Consider the following 10,351-nt stretch of genomic DNA (forward strand, 5'->3'; position numbering starts at 1 on the left):
CTCCATCAAACCCGGACCTGCAACATGCACTGGGACGGTTTGCAGCCGAGTGTGAAGCGGCTGGGATGAGAATCAGCACCTCCAAATCCGAGGCCATGGTTCTCGACCGGAAAAAGGTGGCTTGCCCTCTCCAGGTGGGTGGGGTGTCCTTGCCCCAAGTGGAGGAGTTCAAGTATCTCGGGGTCTTGTTCACGAGTGAGGGAAGGATGGAGCGTGAGATCGACAGGCGGATCGGTGCAGCGGCTGCAGTGATGCAGTCGCTGCATCGGACCGTTGTGGTAAAGAGGGAGCTGAGCCGAAAGGCAAAGCTCTCTATTTACCGGTCGGTCTACGTTCCTACCCTCACCTATGGTCATGAGCTTTGGGTAGTGACCGAAAGAACAAGATCGCGGATACAAGCGGTCGAAATGAGTTTCCTCCGCCGGGTGGCTGGGCGCTCCCTTAGAGATAAGGTGAGGAGCTCGGCCACACGGGGGGAGCTCGGAGTAGAGCCGCTGCTCCTCCACGTCGAGAGGAGCCAGCTGAGGTGGCTCGGGCATCTGTTCCGGATGCCTCCTGGGCGCCTCCCTCGGGAGGTGTTTCAGGCATGTCCCACCGGGAAGAGGCCCCGGGGAAGACCCAGGACACGCTGGAGAGACTATGTCTCTCGGCTGGCCTGGGAACGCCTCGGGATCCCCCCGGAGGAGTTAGAGGAAGTGTCTGGGGAGAAGGAAGTCTGGGAGTCCCTGCTCAGACTGCTGCCCCCGCGACCCGGCCCCGGATAAAGCGGCAGAAGATGGATGGATGGATGGATGGTCATGTGATACAGGTGAAAATGAAATAAAGTCAATGATATGAGGGGCAATACAAAGATTGAAAAATAGATTGTATTGTGAATGTTGTTTTTCAAAAAATTAACATTCTTTAAGTAAAAAACAAAACTGAAAAATAAAATAAACTGCTGTAATAAAATTGTAAAAAAACAAGAGTATGAAGGGATATTTCTCCACTTTTATGGGTATAATTTAAAGTCTATTGACATTTTTTCTGATATTAAACCTCAACTAACACATTTTAACACATCTCTGTGTTACCTACAGAGCATCGTCTGAGTCGGGACTCTGAGATATTCATATTTGTCCTTATCGCCCGCCCCGATATGCGGATGTTACTGCAGTAACTCCATCACATTTAGACGGGTCAATGTTACGGCGAAGCTGGCTCCTCCGATTGATGTGCACCGTGGATTCTACCATTATATAATACAATAACTCCAAGAAGTATAAGTATAAATCTGCCCCGCATTCTAGGCCAGGAGCTGAAGTGCTGTGACCAGGCCATAGCTCATCCAAACAAGAGTATCCGGCCACACAGAGGCGGCGCGTGAGTCATCCTCAGTTCAAAGTCCTCTTCATCTCGTCTGTGCGGCCGCCTGAGCTCGGCTGACACTTGAAAATAATCTCAAATCAGTAGCTGAACCGGGACAGTCCCACACAACATGCCGCACCAGGGGGCAAAACCAACAAAACCCACGTGGAGAGGCAGGGGAGGGGCCGCGGGGCCGTGGAGGCGGGGCTGCAGCAGGAGTGTGAGCAGTAAAATAAAGTCAAAGGGGGAGGGGTGGGTTCCAGGGTCAGGAGGTGAGGGGGAGGGGCCCCATATGCATTTACATTTCAAGGCAAAGTCAGTTCCACAAGGACAGACGTAACAAGGACTGAACCAGAACAAGGACTGAACCAGAACAAGGACTGAACCAGAACAAGGACTGAGGTAACAAGGACTGAGGTAACAAGGACTGAACCAGAACAAGTACTGAGGTAACAAAGACTGAGGTAACAAGGACTGAACCAGATCAAGGACTGAACCAGAACAAGGACTGAACAAGAACAAGGACTGAACCAGAACAAGGACTGAACCAGAACAAGGACTGAGGTAACAAGGACAGAACCAGAACAAGGACTGAACCAGAACAATGACTGAACCAGAACAAGGACAGAACCAGAACAAGGACTGAACCAGAACAAGGACTGAGGTAACAAGGACAGAACCAGAACAAGGACTGAACCAGAACAATGACTGAACCAGAACAAGGACAGAACCAGAACAAGGACTGAACCAGAACAAGGACTGAGGTAACAAGGACAGAACCAGAACAAGGACTGAACCAGAACAATGACTGAACCAGAACAAGGACAGAACCAGAACAAGGACTGAACCAGAACAAGGACAGAACCAGAACAATGACTGAGGTAACAAGGACTGAACCAGAACAATGACTGAATCAGAACAAGGACTGAACCAGAACAAGGACAGAACCAGAACAATGACTGAGGTAACAAGGACAGAACCAGAACAATGACTGAGGTAACAAGGACTGAACCAGAACAAGGACTGAACCAGAACAAGGACAGAGGAAACAAGGACTGAACCAGAACAAGGACTGAACCAGAACAAGGATGTCAGGATTATTGGAGCCATCGATAACTGTGAATGTTCAGGTCACAAAATCAACAGTTAGTAGCAAAAATAGGTCATTTTAGTTTAACCTTTACAGTAAAATGAAGTAAAACTAAATCTAAAGTGCTGTTTACGTCATCCATCCATCCATTTTCTACCGCTTGTTCCCTTTTGGGGTCGCGGGTGACTGGAGCCTATCCCAGTGACTTCGGGCCTTTGGCGGGGTACACCCTGGACAGTGGCCAACTTGTCGCAGGGCCAACACAGAGACATAGACATTACAGACAGTTCACTCTCACATTCATTCACTAGGGCCAATTTAGAGTCACCAATTTTTACCTAACACATGCATGTCTTTGGACGGTGGGTGTTTACGTCATATTAACTGTATTTTATCATTCAAGAAGCGGGTGAATTTTAGTGCCATTTGAAATTATAAATGTTATTTGTAGTAAATGTAACGTGTTTTTTTGGAGGATTTTGAACAATTATCTCATCAAAACACAAAAATAGAATAATAATTGACAACATACTACTATAGCAAACATATTTATTTGCCTAATACTCAAGTTAGGAGGTGCTCAGAGTGTGAGACAAAGCTTAGGGCTTACTTTAAACAAAAAAGTATTAGAACATGTGAATGAAAGGGAATGAAGGAGTTTGTTGTTTGGTCATGTCAATAATCGTTTGTGAATAATCGTTAAATTGTGATGTTTCTTCGCAGTAATTGTAACGTAGAATTTGATATCGCGACATGCCTAACCACAACAAAGCCAGGACTTGAGTCTAAACTATGACTAAATGCAAGACTAGAGTTGATTTAAACACAATAGACTGAAACGAGGCCAGTAAAGATACAAATTAAGTGCAGATGACATATTAGTACAGAAAACTATCACAATAAACCATAATATGGAAACTACTTTATGCCACTGGAACAAAAACACAAAGCCGGATAATCCCTGTAAACCCTTTTACTAATTGTATAATATCATAAACAGGAGCTGCAATTAATAAATAAATAGCTAAAGGAAACACTTTTGTATCTGTAACGTGTCATAGACGTCACTTAATCGACTCTCTACAGCTCAAATCTGCTTGTACAAGAAAATAACAAAGCAATGTGCAAAAAAACTATTATTAATTGAACGATAAATCAATATATATAATGATTATTAGTAATGAAATAATTGAAACAAGGCTAAACCAGGATTAAACCACAGCTATATCTTGACTGAACCAGGACCAAACCAGCTCAGAACCAGGACTAAACCAGGACTAAACCAGCTCAGAACCAGGACTAAACCAGGACTAAACCAGCTCAGAACCAGGACTAAACCAGGACTAAACCAGCTCAGAACCAGGACTAAACCAGTTCAGAACCAGGACTAAACCAGGACTAAACCAGCTCAGAACCAGGACTAAACCAGTTCAGAACCAGGACTAAACCAGGACTAAACCAGCTCAGAACCAGGACTAAACCAGCTCAGAACCAGGACTAAACCAGCTCAGAACCAGGACTAAACCAGCTCATAACCAGGACTAAACCAGGACTAAACCAGCTCAGAACCAGGACTAAACCAGCTCAGAACCAGGACTAAACCAGCTCAGAACCAGGACTAAACCAGCTCATAACCAGGACTAAACCAGGACTAAACCAGCTCAGAACCAGGACTAAACCAGCTCAGAACCAGGACTAAACCAGCTCAGAACCAGGACTAAACCAGAACACTGCTGGAGTTCTGTCTGTCACAATAGCAACACAATAAATAAAACTACCCGTTAATTAAAAAAGTCCACCATGTTCCTCATCAGTGACACGTCTGCTGGAGGCGTGTGCAGAGGGCATCAATCACTATAATTAGGAATGAACGGGGTCAATAGTTTGAGTCTCACGATAACATCTTTAAATAGAAAACGTCAGTCCAAAACTCTAATTGAATCAAATGATGACAAACGGTAAAAGGCAGAAGTGGCGCCCGTAATAGTTGATTGGACAAAGGCACAGGAAGCCAATCGTACTATGGCAACACTAACAAACAGCACAGTAATATGACGCACAAGCTAACCGAACTAGCCAAACGCAGCTATTATGAGCTGTTTCCATTGACCGCTTTGCATAAATAACTTAGTTTTTGGTGAATGTCTGTGGTTACATCTGGTGAGCAGATCCAGTCTGTTTGACATTAAAAGAATCAGCCAAAACTGCAGCTTAATTTAATAAAAGAGTGGCTAGTATTGTTTTTAATGACAGGCCTGAAGCTGTTTAATAAATCTGCACATTTGGCATTATGACTGTTCTGCTCACACTGATAGTTGGCCCATGCTGCAACGTAAAGAATGCTTTTTATTGTGTTTGCAGAGGAGAACATCACAGAAGGCCCAACATTTCAGCATTAAATAAATTTATTTAAATTTACTATTAAAACTAGAGTGATATTTCTTTAGTTGATTCATTCGTTGATGATTAGTCGATTAATACTTTTACTGGGATTGTAAAAGGATTTGGAGGTACATTGTCACTTTATTTTACCTTTTTACATACAAATACCTAGTTTACTTGTATATTTCTGCACAAATTAAAACTATTTGTATGAAATGCTAATGTCATATTTGGTCAGATCATTAAGAAAGATAGTTTTGACAGCTTTAGATGCACAAGGCCTGTATTTTGTCGACTAATCGTTTATTTAGTCAACTACAAACTCACAAAATAGTGTTTAGTATTTTTATGGCTGTAATTCTATCATTCTGTCAATAAGCAACGTCCAGAGAACAGAAAAGGACATGGTCCAATCAGATTTGGCGTTGTTTTGGGGCGTTACACATGTTCAGGACCCGGACGTGAGCGCTGACCAATCAGATTCTCCCTCGACAGTTGATTGACAGGCTGAAACGCGCACTAGTGCATTGGTTTAGTCCCAGATGGCGCCTCGTCGGGTTTTTGGCTCGTTATTGAAAGTGTATTGACGACTAGATTAATCCGTGTTTAACTTTTGGCCGAGCAAAAGAAAAAGTAATAAAAAATAAGCTGCTTTTGTTTGAATGTTTCATTTGGACTAAAAATAGGACTTTGCAAAGAGCAGTTTGTGTTTGGAAGTGCATCAAGGACAACAGGCTCCTCCCACATGTACTCACTCTTCACAGAAGCACAGACTGAAGTAATGACCTGTTATGGTTTATGTTTTGTGATGGGGAAGTGTACATTTGTCTTTTATGCGTTTGAATGTAGTATTGTCGATGTAGTTTACCTCCTCGTGGTGGCATCTTGGCTGGAAGGTCGTAATATGGTCACACGGCATATTTACAGTGAGTTGTGTCGATAAATATGAGTCTGAACGTCGCCACGGCACTGCACATTGTACTAAAGGCGATGTCCATGTGGTTGTTCCAGTACTTTCTATGTTTACTCACCACACGTGGGGCTGTATTCGACCAAAGACATTTTCCGTCAGATAAAAACATGCTCTTGTGCGATTGATCGTCGCCTAAAGGGAAACTGGGGCGTGAAACTGGTAAAAACTCTTCAGGATCTCAATGATCTGATTATGTATCTGACCCAAACTGCACTCACAAGACTATGACCGTCTGAAGACAGGAAAGTACTAGAAACAGTGTATTAATGTGTAAAAGGAGGATTCAACTTCTTCTGATAACTGACTCCAGGCCTGGGATGGGTGCTCGATGGCGAGCGCCTGGTGGCCGGGTCTTTCCCCACGTGCGGGCACAGCCCGAAAGAGCGACGTGGGGCCGCCCTCCCGTGGGCCCACCACCCGCAGGAGGATCCATAAGGGGCCGGTGCAGAAAGATCTGGGCGGCAGTCGACGGCAGGGGCCTCGGCGACCAGATCTCCAGACACAGAGACTAACTCTGGGGACATGGAATGTCACCTCGCTTGGGGGAGGAGCCTGAGCTTGTGCGGGAGGTTGAGCAATATCGACTAGATATAGTCGGCCTCACCTCCACGCAAAGAAACCATCTCCTCGAGAGGGGCTGGACGCTCCACTTCTCTGGAGTTGCCCGCGGGGAGAGGCGGGGGTGGTGTGGGCGGGGCTGGTGTGGGGTTATAGCCCCTCAGCTCAGCCGCCAAGTGTTGGAGTTCACCCCGGTGGATGAGAGAGTCGCGTCCCTTCGCCTTCGGGTGGGGGACAGATCTCTCACTGTTGTGGCGGCCTACAGGCCGAACAGCAGTGCCGAGTACCCGGCCTTCTTGGAGTCCTTGGGAGGAGTACTGGACAGTGCACCAACCAGGGACTCCGTTGTTCTACTGGGGGACTTCAACGCCCACGTGGGCAATGACAGTGACACCTGGGGAGGGGTGATCGGGAAGAACGGCTTCCCCGATCTGAACCCGAGCGGTGTTCAGTTATTGGACTTCTGTCCTAGCCACGGATTGTCCATAACGAACACCATGTTCAAGCACAAGGGTGTCCATCAGTGCACATGGCACCAGGACACAGGCCGGAGGTCAATGATCACCTCCGGGAGAGCTTCTCCCATGTCCCGGGGGAGGCTGGGGACATTGAGTCCAAGAGGACCATGTTCTCCGCCTCCATTGTTGATGCGGCTGCTCGGAGCTGTGGTCGCAAGGTCTCCGGTGCCTGTCGTGGCGGCAACCCCCGAACCTGGTGGGGGACACCGGAAGTAAGGGATGCCGTCAGACTGAAGAAGGAGACCTATCAGGCCACTCTGGCTTGTAGGTCTCCTGAGGTCATCGACAGGTATCGGCAGGCCAAGCGAGCCGCGGCTCGTGCTGTCGCAGAGGCAAAAACCCGGGCCTGGGAGGAGTTCGGGGAGGCCATAGAGGAGGACTATCGGTCTGGCCCAAAGAAATTCTGGCAAACCGTCCGGCGCCTCAGGAAGGGGAAGCAGTGCCTCACCAACACTGTTTACGGTGCGGGTGGAGGCCTGCTGACCTCGACTGGGGATGTCGTCGGACGGTGGAAGGAATACTTTGAGGACCTCCTTAATCCCTCAGTCATGTTTTCCGAAGAGGAAGTAGAGACCGGGGACTCAGGGGCTGGCTCGCCCATCACCCAAGCTGAAGTCACTGAGGTTGTTCGCAAACTCTTCAGTGGCAGGAATCCAGGGGTGAATGAGATCCACCCTGAATACCTAGTCCCTGGATGTTGTAGGACTGTCTTGGCTGACACGTCTCTGCAACATCGCGTGGCAGTCGGGGAAAGAGCCTCAGGACTGGCAGACCGGGGTGGTGGTCCCTCTGTTCAAGAAAGGGGACCGGAGGGTGTGTTCGAACTACAGAGGGATCAGACTCCTCAGCCTCCCGTGTAAGGTCTATTCCAAGGTACTAGAGAGGAGAATCCGACCGATAGTCGAACCTCGGATTCAGGAGGAGCAGAGTGGTTTTCGTCCCGGTCGTGGAACACTGGACCAGCTCTATACCCTCCATCGGGTGCTCGAGGGTTCATGGGAGTTTGCCCAACCAGTCCACATGTGCTTTGTGGATCTGGAGGAGGCTTTCGACCGTGTCCCTCGGGGTGTCCTTTGGGGGGTGCTCCGGGAGTACGGGGTCCAGGGCCCTTTCTCAGGGCTGTCCGGTCCCTGTATGATCAGAGCAGGAGCTGTGTTTGCATTGCCGGCAGTAAGTCAGACCTGTTCCCAGTGCATGTTGGACTCCTCAGGGCTGCGCTTTGTCACCGGTTCTGTTCATAGTTTTTATGGACAGAATTTCTAGGCGCAGTCAGGGGTCGGAGGGTGTGGTCAGGGGTCGGAGGGTGTGGTCAGGTGTCAGAGGGTGTCCGGTTTGGGGACCACAGGATCTCATCTCTGCTGTTTGCAGACGATGTTGTCCTGATGGCTCCATCAAACCCGGACCTGCAACATGCACTGGGACGGTTTGAGCCGAGTGTGAAGCGTCTGGGATGAGAATCAGCTCCAAATCCGAGGCCATGGTTCTCGACCGGAAAAAGGTGGCTTGCCCTCTTCAGGTGGGTGGGGGGTCCTTGCCCCAAGTGGAGGAGTTCAAGTATCTCGGGGTCTTGTTCACGAGTGAGTGAAGAATGTATGAGATTGACAGTTGGATCGATGCAGTCGACTGTTGTGGTAAAGAAGGAGCTGAGTCCAAAGGCAAAGGGTTAGTGTGAAATTGCAGGACTTCCATGTCTGTACAGATAACTAAATTGTTCAAATAGAGAAAAAAGAAATCCAATATTGATGAACAGGAAGTGGGAGAGAAAAGGTGCATCTTTTGGAGAGAGTGGGTAAAAGACGTGATGAATGTTTGTCATGGCAGCGACACTACGTTTCTTAATTAACTGATATGAAAAACATTGCCTCAATTTGTAGTTTTTAATTTGCCTGGAGCTGTTCACTCAAAATAAGAACCATCAAAACCACAGCACAACAAACTATTTGAGTCTTTCGTGAATTCATCAGCGCCACCAAATTTAACAATTCTCTCCCAACAAATCACAACCGCTTCATATTCTCTCATCGTGAAAGTGAAACATCATCAACATGTGTGTGTGTGTGTGTGTGTGTATGAGTGTGTGTGTGTATGAGTGTGTGTGTGTATGAGTGTGTGTGTGTGTGTATGAGTGTGTGTGTGTATGAGTGTGTGTGTGTGTGTGTAGTGTGTGTGTATGAGTGTGTGTGTGTGTGTGTGTGTAGTGTGTGTGTGTATGAGTGTGTGTGTGTGTGTGTGTGTATGAGTGTGTGTATGAGTGTGTGTGTGTGTGTATGTAGTGTGTGTAGTGTGTGAGTGTGTGTGTGTAGTGTGTGTGTGTGTGTGTGTATAGTGTGTGTGTAGTGTGTGTGTGTGTGTGTGTGTGTGTGTTTGTGTGTGTGTGTATTTGTGTGTGTGTGTGTGTGTGTATTTGTGTGTTTGTGTGTATTTGTGTGTGTGTGTGTGTGTGTGTTTGTGTGTGTGTGTGTGTGTGTGTAATGTGTGTGTGTGTGTGTGTACAGTGTGTGTACCTCTTAAAGGCCTCACTGGGGTTCCTCTCACACTCCCCGGGCTGCAGGGCGCTCTGCACAGTCGGGTCGCGCACCTTCTCCTCGTACCCGGGCAGTAACCCGCTGCTGCAGATCTGCGCCGTCAGCCCCCTGACGAACCCGCCCGCGCACAGGGTGTCGGCATCGTCCGCCCGGCAGAAGTGGAAGGCCACGCCCTGCTGGTTCAGACCCCGGTGGGAGCCCTGACCCGACGCCGGCCACAGCAGCTCCGTGCACAACGCCGTCTTCCCGCTGCCCGGCCCGCCCACCAGCAGCACCCCCCACGAAGCGCTCGCCTTGCTGTTCGGGGTGGCAGCGGGCGCCGGGGCCAGGGCGCCGGCAGGGTTGGACGGCCCCCCGACGGGAGCAGCGGGCGGGGGCTGCTTGTTATTGGTCGACCCGCTCAGGCCGCTGCTCTTCTCCTGGAGGCAGTGCTGGATCTTGTGGAACACCCACTCCCGGCAGTAGAAGCGCTTCCCCTGCAGCAAACTGCTCTGAGACATGTTTGATTGACTGTGGCGGCGGTTTCTTCATAGGGCTGCGATCATTTTGCCCTTTTTTATTTGTTCTTTTACATCGTCGGCAGCTGCAGAGACTAGTAATAAACGTGAACATCCATTACGTGGCCGCGGGGATGACAACGGGGAGGACGTCCTTGTGTTTATGCTGAGAATGGCCGGTGTGAACGTGTCAGGCAGAAGTCGCTGCTGCTGCTGCTGCTGCTGCTGCTCGATAACTAGGTCAAAATGCAAAAATTCAAAAATCAAGCCAGAGATTTTCCACCAACTTTTTCCACGGCACTTTCAGGACTGAGCGCTCTTTGTGGTCAGGGTAGGTCAGGCTTAGCATGGCGCGGGGCATGACAGGGCACTGCCGGACTACCTGGCGCATCCACCGGCCGACAGGAGCCAGCGCCTGATGCGATTAGCCGTGGGGAGATGTGCAGATATTTCCGCTGATG

At 48.7% G+C, this 10,351-nt stretch overlaps 1 protein-coding gene across 2 annotated transcripts in view; it reads right to left on the reverse strand.

The window, feature by feature from the left end:
- The window catches only part of ankrd50 (ankyrin repeat domain 50), a 73,567-nt gene extending 63,536 nt beyond the window's left edge, over positions 1-10,031 (reverse strand). For both annotated transcript variants that reach the window (XM_072435055.1, XM_072435046.1), the window contains exon 1: positions 9,373-10,031. In XM_072435055.1, the coding sequence (XP_072291156.1) occupies positions 9,373-9,893 (521 nt within the window). In that variant the 5' untranslated portion in view covers positions 9,894-10,031. The remainder of the gene's footprint in view (positions 1-9,372) is intronic.
- Positions 10,032-10,351: the final 320 nt, after the last annotated feature.

This window comes from Eucyclogobius newberryi, unplaced genomic scaffold, assembly GCF_026437365.1.
Source record: "Eucyclogobius newberryi isolate DKJ021-1_F unplaced genomic scaffold, fEucNew1.0.hap1 SCAF_11, whole genome shotgun sequence".
NCBI classification, from domain to species: domain Eukaryota; kingdom Metazoa; phylum Chordata; class Actinopteri; order Gobiiformes; family Gobiidae; genus Eucyclogobius; species Eucyclogobius newberryi.